This window comes from Uloborus diversus, chromosome 7 (genome assembly GCF_026930045.1).
Source record: "Uloborus diversus isolate 005 chromosome 7, Udiv.v.3.1, whole genome shotgun sequence".
In the NCBI taxonomy this organism is placed as follows: Eukaryota; Metazoa; Arthropoda; class Arachnida; order Araneae; family Uloboridae; genus Uloborus; species Uloborus diversus.
Window position 1 is genome coordinate 126,321,594 of NC_072737.1, and position 24,259 is coordinate 126,345,852.

Below are 24,259 nucleotides of genomic sequence, written 5' to 3' on the forward strand. Positions count from 1 at the left end.
AGGTCCCTTGACAATCGTTAAATCGGGGTTTTACTGTACTTTAATAGGCACAAATTTGCAGGAAACTGTACACAAGTGTTACTGGGTTTTTAATGAACTTCTTTTTTAATTGTTTAGAGGTGAGCTTAGAGGTCGAAAAGACATCCTGTGTGAACAACCGGCTTTGTGTACGCTTTCAATTTCGATATTTGTTAGCTTGTTATTATTATTATTTTGTCTTTAAATGCCTTCAACTTTTTTTTTGTCTTATCGCCTTCCTATCACCCCTCGTGAATTTATCACCCCCTTGAGGAGCCAAATTGCTTATTGGAAGCGCTTGCTCCCAGATTGGGAACCAGTCTCAGAACGTTAGCGGTATATGTACCTGGAGTACCGAGCGAGTTGACTGCATGTGAAAGTATTCTGATATAGTTGAAAACATTATCTTCCCTCACAGCTATTCATTGGATCATTGAAGTCACTTATCATCATTGCAAATAGATTGCTATATTTGATACAAAAAGCAAGCTTTTTAACATGTTTGCTTTCGTGGAAGTCAGGAAGAAGTTTTGAGTGCGAAATAAACTTATTTAAAATTATCTTTCTGATTAGCATCAATAACAAACATTTTTAGCTCACAATTGACAGAAGCAATGTAAACGTATGTAAACGTATGTTCAACTTTCTATCGCCACTGTCAAGATTACTTGGTTTAGAGGTTCAACTTCTTCTACGTGTTTGCGAGCTGATGTCTTTATTGACATAGATTTTCTAATAGCAGTTATAGTTAATTACCGTGTTTACTACCATATTAATTATCAAACATTGAGTATACATTGATCTCGTACAAGCGTCTTAATTTAGATGTACCTATAGCAGAAACAATCAACAAAATATATTCCTGGCATAAAAGTTGCAACTTAATTTCCTGGGTGTTTGTCACATTATTTTCTATTTCAAGTAATATGAGGTCTTGATCCCTCGCCCCGTCAACCTGATCAAAGATAACCTGAAACTTTATTTATAGGACTTCAATTACTAAAAAAATCAGAAAGAGAACATCGGAATCCCCCAGTTTAGGATTGTACATTATACATACACCTAGAACCATGGTTACTGACATCAGGGCTCAGGGATGCTGACGAGGGCTGGGGTCGTGATGCAACTTGAGCTTTTTCAATTTTTTTATGCGCGGGGGAGGGGGAGGGATTCAAATGGGTCCAATCGAATCTGTCTTTGTGGGTGCTCAATAGCTTTTGGGGGAATGTACACCACCCCTCTTGTAGGGATAACCTTGGGCATCCCTGGTTTTAGTTCTCCGATGATATACAAGTCTGAGGAGGTAGAAAACGTCCACCTAAACCAAAAGTTGAATCCGTTCTTTGCAAAAGCGGATTGCAACGGGGAAGGGATCAGTGTTGAGTACTTGTGGAACTTTAGTTTTAAAACGACGCGGCTTGATGTTTCCCCTTCAAACTTTAAATAGAAAGAAAAAAAGAATATCATTCCTCCGGACATGAACGATAATTTATTCCAGTCTTTTAACAAATTACTTCACCTTTTATTTCTCTTAGCGATTTCCAATGTGAGAAGCTCAATTCATAAATCCCGCCCTTGCCTTTTTGGCGACGCAAACTCTTACCGCGCGTAAACAAACGCCTACGTCACCCTTACCCACGCGTTCGAATTTCAGCATTACTGCATCCTCTCGCTACTTCTCACTCGCGACAAACTATTCAAGCAAAAGGAGACAAGTATTTTTCGCTAACGCCACACCTTTCGTGACGTCAGATCGACGCCCAGCAGACGACACCCTCCTTTTTGAAGCGAGGGGAGAAGGTCACTCACACACTGCTTCACGCCACTTGCCTCTCGCGCCACTGAAAGAGAGTCGCCATTGGATACCGACGCCCCTACAACTCGTCCGAAGCGCCTGACCATGGAGGTGAGCGGAAGCGGAAGTTAAATTTCCCTTCTGTGATTTTTTGCTCTTCTTGGAAACTTTTATTTCCTTTTGAAATTTCGTCTATTTTTAATGCCTAAAGTGATTTATTGAAAATTACATGAGCTTATGTTTAATAATTTAGCGACTTATTAAAAATTACCAGAGCCTATATTCGATACTTTTACCGACTTATTAAAAATTATATAAGCTAATTTTTAATATCTTTAACGACTTACTGAAAGTTACCTGAGCTTATTTTTAATTTCTTTGGCGACCTTTTTTGAGTTACTCGAAGCTATTTTAAAAATCTTTTCCGACTTATTAAAAACTATCTAAAAGCCTATTTTTAATAAGTTTAGCACTTCTTAGAAATTGCACGATCTTATTTTATATCTTTACGTCTTCCTAAAACTTACCCGAGCCCTTTTTTTTAATCTCCGTGGCAACTTATTCAAAATTACCTGAACTTATTTTTAAAATTTTTAGCGAATTATTCAAAACAACCGGAACCTATTTTTAACATTATGAGCTATTAAAAGTTATCTAAACCTTTTATTAATGTCTTAAGCGACTAATTGAAAATTACCTGAGCCTTTTTTCAACATCTTTATTGACTAAATAAAAATGTCCAGAGATATTTTTGACCCTTCGCAAGTGCCTTTTACCCATTGAAAATAGGTAACACGTATCAAAAATTTAGTTGAGCATAATCTCTCGCTATGAGCTTGAAAAAAAAAAATATTGCACCATCGGATTTTTAATGTTTTGTTATTTTTTGAAACAAATTCTAAGTATCAAAAATCAAAATAATACACAACCCTTCTTTCCCTGCCACGCTCTAATTCACCCTTAGAAAGGTAGTTTTTTTTTTTTCCAAAAAAAAAAGGAATTTATCACTATTATTATGATATTAACTGTTTTCGTATTTTCACTCCTCCAAAATATATTTTAGTCCTCTGAAAAATGACAAAGTGCATTTTCGTGCCTTAAAAAAGAAAAAAAAAAACAAAAACTGTTGCAATATCACTTGAGTTACACATCTGTGCTTATTTGTAATGTCGTTAATAATATTATTAAAAAAAATTACTCGAACTTTTATATTTTTAATGGGTTTTTTTCGACTTATAAAAAAGTGCCTGCCCCTGTTTTTAACATATTTAAAGCTGCGTTAAAAAATATCTGCGCCAATTTTAACATGATTAGCGACACATTTAAAAAAAGTTCAGGGATTGTAGAAAGCAAATATAGTAGTTCCAACGAACTACGCTGCATTTAATGTGTTTCGAGTATAAATTTTTCACCTGGTTTAGGACAAACAATATGTTTATATACGAGAAACTTCGTGATGATTTATTAAAAATAGATTCCGAGACATTACTCAATTTTAGTTTTTAACCTGAAATCATGTTTTAGACCCCATGCCTTTATTCATCATATTATTTAAAAGTAGTAGTATTAACTAGAATTGCACATATTTTGAACCTTCTCAATGTAACGCAATCCCCGTCTGCTCTTAATACATTCTTTTCTAAGCCGATTTGCTGCTGCAGCCATTTACATAGTTTTTTTTATTTTCCTTTTTGCTTTTGGCTTGGCAATATTCCTAAATGATCTCATTTTTAACAAAAAATATTTTCTGGTGGCTTCGTTTCTTTTGCATCACTAATGTTTGCAATGTAAAAGATGTTGGCTAAGAGAGGTAAGGCAAATGTGAACTTTACCTTTTTTCATTTCTGTATTTTTCAAAAAATATTATCAATTTTTCAGAGAAAAAGTGTTTCTGAGATTGATTAGTGTTTTCTTTGTGTGTTGGATTTTTCAAGGATTTTTTTAAAAAATATTTCTCGACTTCATGATATTAAAAAAAAAAAAAAAAGAAGTCTTCTATTGTTCACCTGCGCGCTTACTGAGGCCACATATGAAAAAGACTGGAGCACATACGAGCAAGATTTAAATAACAGAAATACTATCCTATTTCAAAGAATATAACTCTTCAATGTGAAACATATACGAAACATACGTATATACCAATTACATTAATGGGTTTGTAACCTATACTGTGTCAGTTTAAATTATGCAGTAATATATCTAAAAGAAAATATTTTTTCCAAAAAATATAGCCCTGCTCACTGTTAAATTTACAAGTTTCGTATCATATTCCGAGCACTGATTAGACAAGAGAAAAACTTATTAGACTACATATAGCACAAATAATATTTTACCAAAGCATTCGCGCTTGACAGAAAGAATTCAAAAGCCCTGTTTTAAAGTAATTTTTTGAGTAACAGCAAAAACGTGTCTCATTTGTTTATTGTTCACTGATAGCAGTGAAAAAAACTTTAAAATGATGCCTTACTTTTGTAGTTTGCTTTCTAAGCACTTAAAAGTTAAATACATGTGTATGGTTATCCTAATCATCCTCATATATATGAAAGCGAATGATCGAGTAACGCTCCTGACGTCATCAACAATGAAACTCGCGCCACGGCATGATAACTTGATTATATTCTTTGGTAATATTTGACATGCAAGGAAATGCTTTATTTTGACAGGGATGAACTGGATCCGGTAACATACTGTTTTACTGGTAGAACTCTCATTTTAGGAAAATGAAGAAACGTAAAAATGGTAAAATGGAAAATGTAATTTAGGTTCATCCACTGGAGGATTAAAATTTCAACAATCAAAATATTTCCGAACAGGTAATTGCTTAGTTCAAATGCAGAGGAGTAGAAGCAGTTTTCACCCTTCATACCTTGACGGGCGACTTTCTATAGTCATGAACACTAAGAAGGAAGGTTAAATTTCTTTATATGGAAGAATGTGCAGATTCTGCACAAATGCGGGATGTAAGGGAATGTGCAGAATGTCTGCAGATTCCCCTACGCTAAAGAAGGTAACGAACTTATTTTTCCGCAATAATTTTTTTAAAGCATGGCTCTTAAAAATATCGAAAGAGCTAAATTCGATGGTATGGGTCTAAGTTTTCGCACCTTTCCCGTTTTTGAGACATACATAGTCTAAATATAGCATACTCGTATAACGATATATCTCAGTGGCGATAGTCTCGGTAGTTAACTAAACTCCATTCGAGGGAAAGATAGACTAGATGTAAATAAAGAATTGCGCAATTTGGCCATCTCATTCACGTGCTTAGATTGGACAAGAGCAATTCGGTGCCTAGCAGACAGCGAATGCGAATCGTATTAGTAAACTTTTTTTTTCTTTTCAAGAGAAAATCAACAAAAAGGGGCACTGCAGCAAACCATCTGTCTTTCTGTGAGAAACAGTGTATCAAATTTTTTTTACACTTTCTGGTAGTCAGTGGTATAATAATCTCTTAAATAACGTATTAGTTTACAATCCCCATATTAAATTTATTGTCCATGTTTGAAGTAGTCTCAACTTAATTCTAATAGTTAAAAAGCATGACTTTTTTTAGCGTGAAAATTTATTGAATTCTGTCCGATACACCGAGACTTACGTCATTGAAATATAATACTATATAATATATTTTAAGCGCGTATATCTCGAAAACGGGAAAGTTGTGAAAAAGTAGACCCACACAATGGGATTCATTGCTATCGATCTATATAAAAGCCATGTTTAAAAAATTTTCTGTGAAAGCAAGTTCATACCGTCCTCTTGTGAGTAAATAAAATGCTCTCGCTTACAAAATTTTCTGCAGTAGAAACACTACATCTACACGATATATTTTTAGCCTAACACAGCAGTAACAAGACAGGCATTTGATTCGTCCTTTGTTGACAGTAGTGTTTCAAAATTTTTTCAAACAGATTGCCATCTGTAATGTGAAGCTGACTATACCAACAATGCGTTTTCCCTGACCTGAAGTGCTCAGCGTTAATGTCAATTTCTGCGCAAGTATCTAACATTTATGTGTTAATATGGAATAAAAATATTTTACTTAGTATACTGAAACTCAAGTTTTGCAACCCGTTTATGTGAAGTATTTGCAAATTCTGAACATAATCAAATGCAAATATTAAATATCTGCTTTCAAAACTTCGGACATAAACAGAGTAGGAAATATTGCTTTAAATTTAAAGGCTGAAGTTCAGCAATAAAATTAATTTGCTATCTTTATCAACAATTTACCTTATACATAAAATAGAGGTAGTTATCAAAATAATGGAAACACTCTGTGACAACTGTGTTGGGAATCGCTACTCTGCCGTAAATGTTCTGTTAATAAAGATGCCTTCTGACCGTTATCACTCACACAGGTGAATCCAGGTAGTGATTGAGTTCTGTGGTCACTTTTGCAGTTGTTGTTCAGTTTTTGAACCTTACGATCCGCTTCAACATCCGTCGGTCTCTTTCACTGAGCTTCTCTTTCCGTCCACTATTTTGCTTTGCCGAGCTTGTCTTACCGCGCTCTGTGTATGCTGTCATGTCTTTAGATACTGTACCTCTAGAAACGCCAAAAAGTCGAGATGTTTCTGTTACACTTGCTCCAGCTAGTCGCACTCCAACAACTTGGCCTCTTTTAAAATTTGAGAGGTCCGACATTTCACGCGCTTGAAAAAAAATCCAGAACTTCAATTAAGTCACCATAAACTACCAGAATATGTACATTGCTATTTATTTAAAAAAAAAAAAAAACAGACATCTAGTTTTATTCTTCATTACTTACAAAGCACATTCAAAAATGTCACTTTTATTCACAGGTGTTTCCATTATTTTGATAACTACCTGTACATCGCCAGCTCAGTCATTCCATCCGAAGACTGCAGTTTCGGCGGTTTATTTTATGTATTTCTGCTTTAGCACTGGCTATAGAGCGGTAACGTACTGAAAATTTACCTCACAATTATTCAGTTCCGTTTTTTGGCAGCAATTAAAAATCCTGTGTCCGACTTTTTATGACTATATATTGCATAATTTTATCCAATTTATACGTACACTATACTGCCGGGCTAAGCACAAAAGTCTTTTCTGCGTCCTTATCAAAATTGAGTTATGGTCTCAAAGTGTTTGTTTATAGCGTATTTTACCCACGCGCGATGTTTTATGGCCATTTGTGAATGGGAAATATGTTTTTAAAAAATTCTGAAAAGTGGCATCGGAATCAAATATATGGAGGTATAAAAGTTTAAAAGGCTGTTTCTCAGTTATTCATATAATATATGACCTATAAGCAGTCAGGATATTGCTCTTTTCAAAGAGTGAAATAATTTTTCAAAAGTCGTCAACTGGGGTAATTTTGGCCTTTGTATGTAACATTGGAACAAAAAGCGAAAAGAGATTGGCTATACCATTAAGAAGCGATAAAATGGAGGGAGTCAAGACTTTCATTCGTGAAGTAAAGACCTCCATGTCACGTGATAGATTTTAAAGTAAGGCATTGGAAGAAATCCGTTTCTTTCTCTGGTTTCACGCAAAACGTGTCAACCATTAGTCTTTGTTGAGTCACGTGACTTAGGGTCTTTGCCTCAGCTTTTGCTAAGCCAACGATTGGACTTGCTCTCTTCATTTACTTATTCCTCCTCTAAAGGCTATAGCTACTATATCAAACATAGGAAAGGGATTATGGCTTATTCGTTTAAAGGGCCTTGTCAAGTGACGGATTTCAAGGCTTGTCGGCCTGTCGCAATGCATTTTTGAGAGTTCCTGGAAAATCCACCAATGTTTATTACGCTTTATGGGGGCAGGAAAGTGCGAAAATTCTTTAAAATAAATAAATAAACATCAAGATATTCAAAGAAAAGTATGCATTTAAGATATATTACTTCCCACAAGCGTACGTGAGTGCATACATTCAATCTCTAAGTTATAAAAGTATTTAATCGGCACACGTGGTGATGAGGTGCCCACACCAATTTTTTTCCCCTTCATCTATGGGTCTACTGTTCGTTTAGCGTAGGAGATTAGATTACATAACGCACTTTTTGTATGAAACGTTTTTCAAGGGCAGGCTTTTATCTGATTCCCCGACTTTCAAGTGCAATCGTGTGCTTGAATGTCTTAGTTGAGAACGGTAGCGGATATTTATGTACAAGTGTCACGTTTGTTTATAAGTCATCTGTTTACATGACAAAAGAAGCCGAGATCATTGTTGATTTTCTCCTCTCTGAGGAAATGGAGGCTTTTTGTCACGTCGAAGTTCGGGAAGAACAAACTTTTTTCTTCTCGAGTGAGTAGTTCTCAAAAGTTCATCTTTATTTTCAATCACGGAGAAGATTCGAAGCGGAATATTTGAAGTTTTACATTAATTGGATCTACAGCGTACGGTTTTCGGTGAATGTAATTGTTGTCGAATTAATGACACAAGAAATGACATTTATAAATTGCTCTACCAATTTTCACAAATGAAATCTTTTTACTCGTGTATTTGCCCTTTGTTTCCGGAATTTGTTCTTCTGTTTCTGAAAAGTACGTGAATGATCTTAATTAAGTATTTCTCTTGAAGTATCAGTTCTGTTTGGGAGAAAAAAAAGGGAAATTAAAAAAAACTTTAATTAATGAAGCTTTTAAAGGGTTGACCTATTTAATTAATTATTGTTTTTCTCAAAGTTAAGAGCAGTTGTAAAACACTTCTTCATTATTTGCATTTATGAGATGAAATTAGGTGTTTATATTTTCATTGATAGAAACGCTCACTAATACCATCCCCAACAAATTTTTTTCATGGAAGAAAAAGGTAAAAGGGAGGTTAGCAGGTTGGTGTCATTCAGCGTCTAGAAGGGGCTCTATGAACCCAAAAAGGATGTGAAAAACTGTTCTAAGCTCTTCACAACAGTCAACTTATTGAGAGTCCTCTTATAAGGAAATTAAATAAGCAGGGGCACCCACCTAGGGGGGGGGGAAGGGGAGTCATGGCCTAGACTGAGTGATTGAGATTTTTTGGGGGTGGGGGGGGGGGGGGTTGTTTCGAGGGATATTTTTTTTTTTCATTTTTTGAGGAGCTCTTGTTTTTTTTTGGGGGGGGGGTCTCCGCGATATTTAGGAGAGTGCGCATTTGCCCTTGGGGGAGGGCAGGGGCGGCAAATAGGGGGAGCAAGAGGGGGCGGTTGCACCCCCAAATATTTTGCACAGAATATTAAGAAGTCAGGAAATTTAATTTACATAATGCGCGAATCAGTGATCATCATATGCAATAAGAAATTTAAAAAAAAAAAAAAAGAATCTGCAGATGATCTTTAGTAAAAGTTGATGAAACATGAGACTTGTCCAGACACGAGCAACTGTTTTTCGCTATTTGGATAATAACTTAGAAATTCATGAATCATTTTCAGAACTTCCAGAATAAAAAACAGATGGAGAATAAGGTTGTTTCAACTAAAGAAGAAATTTCCTCATATGGGTTAAACGCCTCATACTTGTAAGTCTAGTGTTAAGATGATGCTTCTGCTTCTAATGTGAAAGGACAGTGCAGAGGTGTGACTGGCCCGATTTTTACGAGAAGTTCCTTGGTATTTTAAATGTATGTTCAATTAGTGAGTGAACATTGATTCCTTCGGTTAAGAGGCATATTTGAGCAATTCAATACATTGCATACTTTCATAGAAACTTCTTACAAAAGACACGCTATTTTTGAAAAGAAAAATCTTGTATCAACAAATACTTTTGCAGGATGCTCTTTAACTGAGAGGTACAAAATGGTCTTCAAAAGTTAAAGCTGGAACTCTTGATTGAGCTCCTATTAAGAGCTTGCTAATTTGGAATTATTGGACGCATTAAAAAAAATATTTAAAAAAGTGACAAAAATCCACATGATGATGCAAAGTCATATGATTGGCTCAATATTTTGTATCAAATAATAGATTCATTCAGTTTCTTATGAAATTAAAACAAGATTTAGTGATAAATCTAAGTTCAATATTATATGTGCAGGTTATTGAACAAGATAAATAAAATATTTCAGTTACACGTAAAAGTTGTTGAAAGAAGCAAAAAGAATTGTTTTGTGAAGAGCCAGTGCACTTCAATGATGAAAAATTAAGACTAGAGCACCAATGTTAAACTTGCGTGGGTTTTTTTAAAGAGAAAAATTTTTAAGATGCATTTTTTAACATAACTTTGTAGCTTCAATTATTTTTCACCGATTCCAATCAACTCAGATAACTGTGAAAGATCATTTTCGTGTCTCAGAAGATTGGAGTTTTTTTTATTGGTACATGATGGGACAAGCAAAACTTTCATCTTCAGCTATACTGCCAAGAGCATGCCACTGGATATTGACGGAATATAGTACCAAGATTTCCTTTTCTTCTGGATTCCAAGAATCGTACATTAAAAATTTACTTTAGAAACGGTAGTATCAAGATCTTTTCTGTTACAGTTTGCTATAAAATAAATTAAAAGTGTGGAAATTAAAATTTGAATTTCTTGAATGACCTTACTGAAAAAAATGTACTCGTATATTATTCCATATTGAGAAAATTCATGTTTAAAAAACTCGACCCCCCAAATGAAATGTTGAAATGCCGCCCCTGAGGGAGGGCATCCCTGGAATAAACAACATCGTGCAAAAGATTTCTCTAAGTATTTGTGGATAATATATTCCTTAATCAATAATATACTCAATCCATTTTCACAGATGAGACATTTCTGTGCATATTTGCACTTTATTCCCAGAACTTTAAATTTTGGCTTTTAATTGCAATATATTCGAACATAAGGCACCATTTTGTATCTTAATATGATGTATCAACTTGATAAAAAGATTTCTTGTATTTCAAAATAATGATTTGTACGCATTGCGAGCGTGACCGTGTAGGGAGGGGAACCAATCGCCCTCACCGGACGCACAAAACGACGGTTCTGCTCTAATGTCGTGGTTTCGGAAGAAAAACAAAATAATACGTGACCGTATTACCAATACGAGATTAGCAAAAACTTTGAAAAATTGCGTAAGCCCTTGAAAGAGTTATGAAAAAAAAAAAAAAAAAAAAAAACAGTGTTTGTTATTCTGAGTTAGAATTTAAATATAAATATTTCATAAGTTAATTCCGACCAAGCCGATGACTGGATACCGAAAAAGTGTTGGAGAAGCGAGAATAACCTTCGGAATGATATTTCTTCAGTGCTCTGAGAACCAATGCAGAAAAGACAGTTTTACAGAAATTGTCGATAGAAACCTCGAAGTTAACATGGGGTTGGCCAGGGTTGGCCAGATTGGACCCAATTGGGTTGGAGCCAATGGATTTTTTTTTGAAAAAACCCATTTAAAAAAACCCATTATTTAGCCCACTTTTGGGTTTTTTAAAATTTTCTGAGAAGTTTTTAAAAAAATTAATTAATTTAAATACTTTCACAATTTAAACTTTTTTTTTATTTGTTCTTCACCACAGACAATGAACATAAAAAATGAATTTCAAACTTTAATAGTATTTCTTAACTCTTAAAAGCATTAAAAAAATACTTCAAATATTTTAAATAAATATATTTAACTTTTTTCTTTCACTGGTCTCAATAAATAACTCAAATTATCTTGACTAAGTCCTGTCACGTCCGATTTTCTCAATATTTGTAGATTGTACAGAGGAAACTACTCTAGCTAAAAGGCTTTCACGTGAAAATTATTTTCTGCAAACCAACACGTCACAAATCGCGAATAAACAAGGTATATATTTTTTTTTTTAGAAATTAACAGATTTTACAAACGGTCGGATAGAAAACAGAATAAGATGTACAGCAAACAAACAATAGATTTTATCACTCAAGAAGTAAATTTGCCTTAACTGTTGGTAGTTATGGAAACTAAAAAACCTGAAACTTCACCATTCGTGGGTTTCGTCATCTTTTATACTTTTCTTCAGAAAACGCTGAATTTTCCAGCTTCTTTTTTCCCGAAGACAATTTTTGTGCTTTGTCCATATACTTACGCAACAATGTGCTACAACTACCCCATATTTTCCCTAAAAAAAGAAGACAAAAAACCCATATTTCTTTTTAAAAAATCCAGCTTCAGTTGGGTTTTTTTGGGTTTTATTTAAAAAAACCCAAAAAACCCTGGGTCCATGGGCTTTTTTAAAAAAACCCGGGTTTTTGCCAACCCTGGGTTTTACAGGATTGCCACCAAATATTGCCAGTATCAACTAGCAGCTTGTAAAGCATCTATAATGAACTAATAGTACAGTGGTTAAAATGGGACCCTTATGCGACATGCGTGACGGTGACATAAAGTTCATCATCACGCGTGTGAAAATCACGAAACGTCACTGAAAAGTCATCAACAGGTTGAAGGAAATTACGAATGTCAGATTTTGGTGACGTCATTGTCACACTTCATAATATTACAAAGTGACGGGTCATACGTTAATTGTTGTACCGACATCACAGTGAAGTCACATGAGAAATGTCACAAACGTGTTCCAGCGTTACTCCGGTGAGACGTCATAATTCCGTCATTTTGTGACTTGTGACCATTTTGACTCGCAGTAAAGTCATTTCAACTTTGCTGTGACGTGTTGTGCTATCAGACAGAATTAGTTTTTAAAAAGGGACTATGATAATTCTGAAAAGTACAATGACTGGATGTTTCTGAAAGGGATAATTAAGACAATAAATGTAAGTTACTGTTTAACAACAACATTTAAATTTTAAGACAGAAACAATGATAAAATTTTAATTTTAAGACAGTAGCAATCATAACATTTAAGTTTTAAGACAGTAGCAATAATAATGTTTTACTCTTAAGACAGAGAGAAGAAATTACACACTTATTTGGAAGCAAGAGCGATAATTTATGAAAAGAATGATAGTAAAATTCAGCATAACAAAGAAGATGAGCAGGGAAAGTGTGAGAAACACTGGTCTAAATCAAATCACAGGACGAGAAAAATTTAGTAAAGTGTTTAATTCCTAGTTAACATTTTTCCATTAGAAAACAAAACGCTTTTAACAGAACATCGATTTTTTAGGAAATAAGAGAATTTGTCAATGAAGACTTTCTTCACAAAACCATTATGAAATTAAGAACTAACATTCATTAATTCTTAAAAGCTTTGATTGATTTCTATGAAGAATGATGTTCTGGGTAATCAATGTCTGCACTAAAAAAGAACTTTGTACATTTTGACACATTTATAAGTTAGAAAAAAATCATCTGAAAGTATTCTTGACGTTAATAATAATAATTTTATCTTAATAAAACGGTGTAATTATGTTTTAATTTTGCTTAAGTGATATAATTTAAATGGTACTCTCTATGCAGGAATATTTAATTTGTTTGTCTATCACATGCGTATGCAGTTTTCCTTTTAGTTTGTTTCACACATTTTCAAGTTTTTTTAAATACTTTATTTTCAGTTGATAAATGTTAATGTTTGTTACTGTTAAAACCTATTTTTTAATATTTTTTACAACATTTTACAGTTTCAAAAACTATTTCTCTGTAAGAAATACCTTTGTGCAGAAAAGTATTAAAAGAAAATACAACAACGTTCAATAGCGCAACCGAAACACAAGTCTGCAGTTCTCTGGAAACTTGTGCAATCGAACGTTATTTTTTCTTTTTCTTTTATGTTCCCCGTAGTTGTTAATTATAATTATGTTGATTTAAACTGCTGATTTAGTTTTAATACAGAACGCAAATATTAATAATTCATTTAAATGCGGGAAAAGTATACTTGCAAATATAATTTCTTAATGCCTTCTAGGAAATACTACTCTTTTTTTAGCTTTAAAAGATGCTATTCAAGTTTACCTGTAAGCAGTTAAATGAATGTTCACGTGGGTTCTGACATCTAAGGTGGAAATTGGGATGAAAGCCCCCCCCCCCCCCCCCCCCCGGTTTCTAAATCCTATACTAGTTGACTCTGTTTCTCAAAGTTATAATTTTGCATGAATAGTCTTGCTTTTCATATTCTTATTCACTCTAAATTTTATGAAAAATAAATCAATAAAAAATCATTAATTTTAATATTTTAAAAGTTATGCCATACCACATTAAGAAATCGTCAAAAATAAATAAATAAATATATAAATTATCAATATTATATACAGCAACAAATGCGCGTAATTGTATTTGTTAGAAATGCGCGAATATTATATTTTTCATAAAATACTTGTTCAAAATTTTAAAAAAAACTAAAAAAAAAAAAATGAAAAATTATTTCACAAGCTGACAAAATGAAACTGAAACCCATACACGAAATGAGTTTATTTAAATATTTTTTGATACAAAAACTTTTTTATTTAGATCATTTAAAGAACTAATTCCTAATTGCCTTATATACGTACTTAAAGTTAAGTAGCATTTCAAAAATATGCTGAATCAAAGATAAGTGCAAAGAACATCCAATCTAAAAGAAACTATCAAATAAATAAATGAATAAAATTTATTCAAGTAAATAAAAATAAACACTGTATTTTTATACGAGAAAAAGGCAGATAATAAGATTTTTTTTTTATCAGAGCTGAGATTTTTTCCCCCTTCGATAATTTAGCTTTCATGAATTTTATTCGACACGCAATGAAGCACTTACTAACAACAGTTCACAAAGCGAATGAAAAAGCTAACGCCAAACCCCGGCATAGTGAAATCATTAAGCAAGCTTGAAGGTTCGGGGGAAAATGTGATTATGTTTTGTACTAACAGCTTCTATAAATCATTTATGGAAACTAAGAGAAGGATTAGCATTCAAGCAGTATATTTTAAAGCAAAAGAAAAAAAAATAAGTATTTTATCAAAAATATTCAGGTAACGTATTTGGGTAACGTCTTTAAACGTATTTGTCTAGAATCAGCTTCCATTTGAAAGCCAAAAACAAGCCTTAACCTTATCTTAGAAACCAACATTTAAGTGCGAATTTTCTTCGTGCCCTACCAATCCTCATATATATAATAGCCAACGATTAAAGCTCCTGATGTCACCAACAATGCAACTCGCGATATAGCATGATGATTTGATAATTCGCAACTCCAACGAACTATAGGGGGCACTGTAGCCACTTTCTAATGGCGGACGAAAAAGGTAAAACAAACGCACGTGGTAACGAAGAAAATGCTAATAAGCCTAGTAAATTTTGTTCGTATGCATGATTTTTTCGCTTTATTCTTTTTAAATAAATTTTCAAAGTCTTGTTGATATTCTGGCCCACGTAGAAAGAAATGAGAATTCAAAAAGCATTACTAAACGTTAGAAATTAATGCAAATTACGCAGTTCGTAGTTCTAAGCAGCCATTTCTCCACGATGTTGAATTCGATATTTATCAATTCTTGATAAAACTAAATAATAATTGAGGCCTGACAAGAATAACAATTAATGCTAGAAAATTTAATTATATGACATTACGAATTATTATCAAAAGAAGATGATACTTCTTTGCCTTGCTTGGCTAGCGCTTATTGTTTTGCATTTGTAGCTGAGTTATTTCTCAAATTCCCGAATCGGTTAATTTAAAAATTTTCTGTTTCGATGTTTCTAATTTCTGAGTTATGATTTAATTATGTCATGCTATGCAAATCATCAACAAAATTTTCACGGATATATGGTAGTAGTTTTCTTTTCAGTTGATCTACCATTATTTCTTTTTACTTATCGAATTCTGTTCATCATTCTACCATTTTATTCCATTCATGATAAAAATTAAAAATGGTTTAACCAACATGCGGAATCTCGCCAAGGCTACTTTGCTCGCACAATACTAAAACTATAGCCCTAAACAAATTTAGCGAAACCTTTCAGCTGAGAATAAAAGCAATAAAGTAAATTCTTTCTCGGAAAAACATTTTTCATTTTGTTCTACGATAGTATATTCAAGGAAATATTTTGCATACTGTCCATTCCAACTAAATGCTGCTGTAAAATATGGATAGTTAAATTAATTTAAGATTTAAAAAAAAAACCATATTCTTACAAATTCACACAAAACAATAAAAGTTTTTACCTGGTATAAAGTTATTCAAGTTTGTTAATCCAAAGTTTTCTTCTGTTTAGACTTTCACCATTTCTCAATCAACTCGCGTTTTAGAAGGAAATAAGGAAAACTAACATTATTTTGAGAAGCTATAGAATACTATTAAGGGACGAAACAATTTTTGTAGCTGAAAGCAATCAAAGACACATCGATTGCGTTAATAAATACTCAGAACAAATTGCCTGTGTTTACGTCAACAGACACACATGGAACGTAGTGTGGCAATGTTTTAGTTTTTTCGGCAGTTTTGTAAATCACCGCAAGGTAGCGTATTCGAGCGCTGGAGTTGCGAATAGTTTTTGGTCATGTTTTACATGCAGGGAAATGCTTTACTTTGACAAGACTGTCATTTTAGGCGAATGAAGAAACAAGAAAGCATTCGACAATGAACGCTATCTACTGGAGTTTATAGTTAATTCACTGGAGTTAAGATTAAAATTTCACCTATAAAACTATCACCAAACAGGCAATTGCTTCGTTTAAGTGCAGAAACAAGTTTTACTCGTCATATATTGACGGGCGATTTTCTAGTTATTAATAAAATCCAAGTGTCTACTCCAGATCAGCCTTCGACCACCCTGACTTTTCCATACTAATAACATAAAATTTCTAGGCATCGAACTGTTGATGCATTTTTTTTTTAAATATCATTCAAAAGATACTAAATACTTTTTTTACAAAGCTGATTTGTACAATTCTTTTAAATTTTCTTATCAAATTGAACTTATATTGATGCTATTTTGCTCCACTTTCTCAAATTTCTTTTTCTTTTTTTTTTTTTTTTTCGTATCTATCGTATGAAAATTTAAGTCATCAAAAAATAAATAAATAAATAAAAATCCTTATAAAATTATGTTAAAATCCTAATGTTAAATGCTGCGTGGCCAAGAAAATAATTTAAATGCAACCAATGGGATTTTTTTCCATGCCAAAAAATTAATTAAAAAAAAGATAAAAGGAAATGAAGAAAAACCCAATTTCTACGATACATATATTTTATGATAATAAAAAAATTAAATTGTAAAAAAAATGACATTGATTGTCTGAAGCAGTTTTTTTTTTTTTTTTTTAAATACTTTAACAAAAGAAAGAGATAAAATGATGCCCTTTTCTCAGAAATTAAAAATGATTTCCCCGGATTTTCTTCAGAACGTAAAAACTTCCCTGACTTCTCGGTTATCTAGGTAGATACCTTGACAACAGGTGGACTCCTTTAAGGTTTGCTACCTTTTTCAAGGTGTTATATCTATGATTAAAATCTGGATGCATGAAAATGAAAGCTTTCACTTCTCAAAATACGAACAGTAAGCAAATAGTGACTAAGTGGTGAGCGCGGTATTTCCTTCCTTCTTCCTAAAAACAACGCAGTTGCAGTTAGAAAAGCCCGTACTCAAATACACGTTCATCATTTGCTTGCACACATTAAAAAAAAAAGGAATAAATAAAAATCGAGAACGCGTGAACCTCCTGATGCATTGAAGACATCATCAACTAAACGAGACTACAATATATGCGAGACTACATCATAGGTTAAGGTATTGAAGTCATAGATTAAATGCGTTTTTCATAGTTCATAAAATCTTATTCGCGAAGCAGAAGCATACTTTTACACCTAATGTTAACGATGCTTCGCTCTTGCATTAAAAAACAGCACGAGAAAAATCCTATAAATTTAACAAACGTCGTGACAATGCAGTGACGAAATTCTGCAGCTGTTACGAAAATATCTGATTTATTGTTTGAATTCTATTAATGATTCTATTTATGAAGCAGTGGATATTAAAGTGAGTCTCGTGTGCTTTCTGCTGATATGGAATTGACGTAGGGTGCGAAAGAAAAACTACTCAATTTCAGTTGATAAAAATGTAGGCCAATGAAAAAGCAGAAAATAGTTTTATTTCTGAAAAATATGCTGAAGCACTATTGTTGTTCAGAGAAGTTTGAAAGTTAGACGTCTTAAGTAACGTAATCAATGTCTTCACAACTTCGCAAAAGTTGTTACACACTAGAGGTTCGACATCGATGTTGATGCTTTCTAAACATTTTTTTTTTTTTTTTTTGTTAAAACATCGTAATTTTACCATCGATGTTTGATGTTCGGGGATTGAAGTTTTTTCTTCAATCGATGTTTTGTGTTAGTTAGTTTTTCGATGGCGATGTTTTACATTTGAACCAAAAGTATACTGAAAAAAATGTAAATCTATTTAGTTTACAGTTATGATGAAAGCTTAATTATCAATTATTGGTTATTGTGAGATCTATCACATCGGAAAGTATTATTGTTAGTTGTCATTGAAGTAAACTGATATTGCAGAAAAGCTAACAATTCTTTTTTCAAATCAACTTTGAAAAATGTTGCGAAGTTCTCAAATTGATTCACATTAATTATTGAATAACTTACTTTCAGTTTAGTGAATAGTTTCACTTAGTGAATATTTATAATTTCCATTAAGTTCAGTGAATATTTATGGTTTTTCGTTGAACTGAATGAATATTTATGGATTTTTCGTTAAATTGAATGAATATTTATAATTTCAGTTAAGCTTAGTGAATATTTATAATTTTCGTTCCTTTAAAGTCTATCCATTACAAATAACGAGATTACCATGCCGAATAGAATCTTCGGAAAGAAACGAGAAATAATTAATAAATGAAACAATACCTTTGTGCTATAAAGTAACAGTAAGAAAAACAACGTGCAGAAATTTCACTGAATTTCAGACACGAGTTTCCAGACCTCAAAGAATCCCCTTTTCAACACAGAAAAGTTTGAGCATGTGGATGAAAAGTCATCCGACAATCGCTTTTGTTGGCAATTTGCAGTAAATTTAGGTATTTATTAAATAAAGTAGTTTTTCTAAGTGTCAAGAGAAGATAACTTCATTATTCTAAAAGAAACTATCTTCTTGATTCCCCTATCCCACACTAGGAAACAGTTTATAAATAGTCTTTAAACTTAAAGTTTATAAAGTTTCCTCCTAAACTGTGAAATTTTAATAATGTCTCTATTTATTATAACGTACTAGAAAATCGGCCGTCAAGGTATGACGGGTGAAAATAGCTTTTACATTTGAACGATGCAATTGTCTGTTTGGTGATAGTTTGATTGTTGAAATTTTAACCCAAACTCCGGTGGATGAACCCTAAACTTCAGTAGATAGCGTTCATTGTTGACCCCTTTTTCATTTCTTCATCATCCTGAAATTATAGTCTTGCCATTGAAACAGTTAAGTTACCGGATCCAGTTCAGCCTTGTCAAAATAAAGCATTTCCCTGCATGTCAAACATTACCAAAAAATGTTATCAAATTATCATGATGTGGCGCGAGCGTGTGTTGGTGACGTCAGCGTTACTCGATCAGTGAGTTGGATATTATATATATGAGGATATGCTTCGCTGGACACCATGCAATCCAAAGTTAATTTTGTAAATTGAGCATTAAATTTAGATTTTAAATAAATAATTATAAAGTTTTATCAAATTTTTGAAGTATGCCTCTATTGCCGCTGGTGAACGATATCATCATGTCTATTTTCTTATATTTTACAAAATATCATTAACTAAATAATTCCTTTTTCTTTATGTATTTCATTTCGTTGGATCTATAAATTAGATACTATTTAGAAAATGACAACGTCACGAGCCTGTTTCCTCGGTAACCTACCTTTTTTTCCCAGATGCCAAGGGTTTCCAAGTTGAAAAGTTTGAATCCAATTTGTAATGTTTAACTTGTACCGTTTCAATCCTTACAAATTCGTTTTGTTTAAGCTGCAGTTAAATAAATGTCTTTTTACCCCTTTCCACGACGGCATATCCCGTTGAGTTACACATTCTGGAAATTTTCCAGCAAATTTAGATTTTTTTCCTGAATTATTTCGTTTTATTTTATTTTTTTATTTTATTATTATTTTAAACTTTATTATTTATTTATTTTTATTACTTTTAGTTTTTCTATAAAACAAAATGCAGTATTTACTTTCTCGAACTTAACCAAATTCGCAACTCCAATAAACTACAGGGGCCACTGTCGGATGAAAAGGTGAAACATGGCGGATGAAAAAGGTAAAACAAATAAATGCTGTAACTTATAACTTGTTTTGAGGCTTTGTGAATGGCAGTAATTTTTCATCGTGTTTGTGGGAAACTTTCTTTTCTATTCTTCTAAAATTACATTGCACCATAAACTGTCTAAAGCCTGTAATTTACCCAGAAAGAAAACACGTGGAATGAAATGTTTTACCTTTTTCTTCAATACTACTAATCACCGCAAGGTAGCGTATTCGAACTCTGGAGTTGCAAATTACCTTATATTTATCAGTTGTATTAGAAAAATATCATCTGTTGTCAAAAGTAATTATGTTTTTAAAAATTCGCAACTCCAGCGCTCGAATACGCTACCTTGCGGTGATTTACAAAATTAAAGAAAAAGGCAAAACATTGCGTTCCACGTGTGTCTGTTGGTAAACATAGGCAGTTTGTTATGAATATTTCTTAACGCATTCGATGTGTCTTAGAATTCGTTGAGCTACAGAAATTGCTTCGTCCCTTAATGGTATTCTCGAACTTCTCAAAATAATGTTAGTTTTCATTATTTCCCTCTAAAAATTGAGTTGATTGTCGTAAATGGCGAAAGCGTAAACACAAGAAAACTCTGAATTGACAAACTTTAGCGTTTGCAAGAAATTCACAACGAATATGCTCGTCTGTTCGAAGCTTTTTTTTTTTTTTTTTTTTTTGAAAGAGGATAACGTTATACTAGGTAGAATTTTTATTTTTTTATTGTTTTATGTGAATTTCTAAGAATATGGTTTTTTTTTAATATCTTAAGCTCGGAAGAAGGATTTGATAACATTAGCAGAAGAATTAGGATTTCATCTCCACTTAGTTTAAAAATAATTAATTTAACTAACCTTATTTTACTGCAGCATATACAGTTGGAATGGACAGTATGCAAAATATTTTCTTGAAAATATTATCGTAGAACGAAATGAAAAATGTTTGACCAAGAAAGAACGTTTAGAATTTGCAAAAACAAAAGCTGAGACTTTTCGTCGCCAAAGCAGTGCGCCAAGCTTTATTGCTTACGTTATCAGCTGAAGAGTTTCACCAAAAATTTGTTTAGGGTCATAGTTTTAGTGTGTGCTAGCAAAGAACCTTTGGCGAGATTTCGCATGTCAGTTATACCATTTTAATTTTTTATCACGAGTGTATTAAAATGGTAAAAAGATTATAGAATTCGATAAGTTTAGGAAGATCATTTAAAACGAAAACTACCTTCATATATCGGTGAGAATTTTATTCATGATTTGCATAGAATGAGAGAATTAAATCATAATTCAGAAATTAGAAACATACGAAACAGAAAAAAATTAAATTAACCGATTCGGCTATTTGAGAAATAATTCAGCTACAAATGTAAAACAATTAGTGCTAGCCAAACAAGACAAAGAAACTTCATCTTCCTCTTTTGATAAATCAATCGTAATGTCATAAAATTATATTATCTAACATTAAATTTTATTCATGTCAGTCTTATGGCCACAATGAAAATGAATTCCATCAAGAATTGATAAATATCAAATTCAATATCGTGGAAATGGCTGCTTAGAACTGAACTACGTAATTTGCATTAATTTCTGACGTTTAGTAATGCTTCTTGAATTGTCATTCGCAACTCCGGAGCTCGAATACGCTACCTTGCGGTGATTTACAAAACTGCCGAAAAAACTAAACCATTGCATTCCACGTGTTTATTTTGTGCAAAACAAACAATTTGTTATGTGTATTTTTTTTTATTTGCGTAATAATTCATTAATTAGAATCGTCATCCGCAACAGCGTACGGTCAAAAATATCTGACATAAACTGTGAGTACACATTTTATTTATCTTGCTTTGAGTGAATTGCAATAAATATCAGTTTTTTAATTCGATGAAAAAAAGCAGACTTAACAACATTGACTGGACACTAGGCCATGCTGAAAAAATTACTCCTTTTCCTTAATCTAATTCCACATAAATGATTTCAATAACCTTGTTACTCTAGCATCCAACTGAAATGGATAGTATGCAAATAAATTTTCTTGAAAATATTTATCGCAGAACAGATTGAAAAATCCAGAAAGAACGTTAAGAATTTGAACAATAAAAATAAAAGCTTGGAATTTTTATCGCTAAAATAGCGCGCCAACTTTACTTTATTGCTCTGCAAAAGTGTGGGCCATTATCGGTGGAAGAGTTTCGCCAAAAATCTGCTTATACAGTGATGGACAAAATTATAGACTCAATTTTTTTTTTAATTTTGTTTCAATTACAACATGACTCAATTTAAATTATTTTCATTGAAGTAAAGATGAATAGTTGAAGAAATAGTTCTTAGAAATAGTTAATATATCTTATCAGTTAAATTAAAAAATTCATAAATTTTGAAAATTTGCAAATTTAATATTTTATCATTACGTGAAATCTGGACAAAAGTATAAACTCAAAGGTAAAAAATCCAGGATTACGAGAAAGTTTCGTTCGAAAATGTTAATTTAACGCCATAGAATGAATAAATGTTGCCATCAGTGATTACTAAAAGTTTCGTTTCTGGAAATTTATGAGAAACATATAAATGCACCGCTGGACAAAATTATAAACTCATTTTTCTTTCTCATTTTTTCAATCATAATTTAACTCAGTTAAAAAATTTTTTGTTCCAGTAAAGATAAATAACTCTCAGCATGGTAAAGCAGGATTGGCATTTCTTAATTGAAGGTAGAACGCTGAAGATTATCAATTAATAATGGAAGATAATCTCTTAGCTTTTGCTCATCTGATTCCTGGAGGTAACTGGTTATTTTAGCAAGATAACGCGAGTGTACACACAGCGAAAAGTACAAAAGAATGGTTCAAGCGTGGGGTATCAAAGTTATCAAATGGCCAGCTCGTAGTCCGGATCTTAATCCGATTGAAAATCTTTGGGGGATCACGATTCGCAAAGTTTATTATGATCGGCACCAGTACCAAACCACAGAGGAATTAAAAAGGGCAATACTTTCAGCATGGAACCATATGCCACTGCAGCTGTTGGAAACTCTTGTGAAATCTACATGCCCAGCCGCATATTCGAGGTAATTCAGAAAACTGAGGGCTTAACTCGTTTTTATAAGTTTGTAGTTGACACTAATGGCTAGATTTAATACAGTGTTAATTTTTAAAACATTTCAAATAGTGATTTTTTTTTTTTTTTCAATTTATCCATGTTAATACCAAAATTACATTTTCCTAAATCTATGCTTTTGTTTTACTGAAGTAATTGCAAATGTAACTTAACTTAACTCAAAAAAATAAATAAATAAATAAAAGTTTGTCAGCTTATAATTATGTTTACACACTATTGTAAGTTTGTAATTTAGCATTGGTTCATTTTTGGATATTAAATGATTAAGTATTTGAATAAAATTCTACCAAACTTCAAAGTTTCTTACTTTTGAGTTGCTACTTTTGTCCAGGTTTCATGTATTATAAAGATATTCAAGTTGAGATTTTTTTAAATTAAATTATTTATTTTATAAAGTTTATAAGTTATACTGAATTTAGGCCTATTTAGTCAGTTATTTATCTTTACTGGAACAAAACGTTTTTTAACTGAGTTAAATTATGATTGAGTAAAATGATAAAAAATAAATTTATAATTTTGTCCAGCGGTGCATTTATATGTTTCTCATTAATTTCCAAAAACAAAACTTTTAGAAATTACTGATGGCAACATTTATTCATTCTATGGCATTAAATTAACATTTTGGAACGAAACTTTCTCGCAATCCTGGATTTTTTACCTCTGAGTTTATACTTTTGTCCAGGTTTCACGTAATGATAAAATATTAAATTTGCAAATTTTCTAATTTCATGAATTTTTTAATTTAATCGATAAGATGTACTAATTTTAGAACTATTTCTTCAACTATTCATCTTTACTTCAATGAAAATAATTTTAACTGAGTCATGTTATAATTGAAACAAAAGGAAAAAAAATGAGTCTATAATTTTGTCCACCACTGTAGGGTTATGGTTTTAGTATTGTGTGAAAGAATAATGTATCTTGACAAGGTTTCGCATATCAGTTAAATCATTTCCGTGACGAATGAATTAAATGCATGGTGATTTCTTTTGATATCCAATCATATAGTCATAGAAATAAATTATCTAGTGTTAAATGTTACAATCTTGACAGTCTGTCACGTATATGTGCACTATGTGACAAAAATGTCAACAAATGCCGGAAATGTCTCAAAAATGTCAACAAATGCCGGAAATGTCAGGAAACTGGACATAATATGTACTAATGTAGAAAAAACAGTACAAAATGAAAATGCTGTTCGAAGCAAACTAAAAATTTATGAATACCGAATTCAACATCGTAAAAATGGCTGCTTCAGAACAACTTACTGCGTGTTCTGCAT

At 32.4% G+C, this 24,259-nt stretch overlaps 1 protein-coding gene across 1 annotated transcript in view; it reads left to right on the forward strand.

Moving 5' to 3' along the window:
* Positions 1-1,710: 1,710 nt before the first annotated feature.
* LOC129226475 (cAMP-dependent protein kinase regulatory subunit-like) overlaps positions 1,711-24,259 on the forward strand; it is a 181,704-nt gene continuing 159,155 nt past the window's right edge. The window contains exon 1 of the mRNA XM_054861086.1: positions 1,711-1,924. Coding sequence (XP_054717061.1) covers positions 1,919-1,924 — 6 coding nt within the window. The 5' untranslated portion in view covers positions 1,711-1,918. The remainder of the gene's footprint in view (positions 1,925-24,259) is intronic.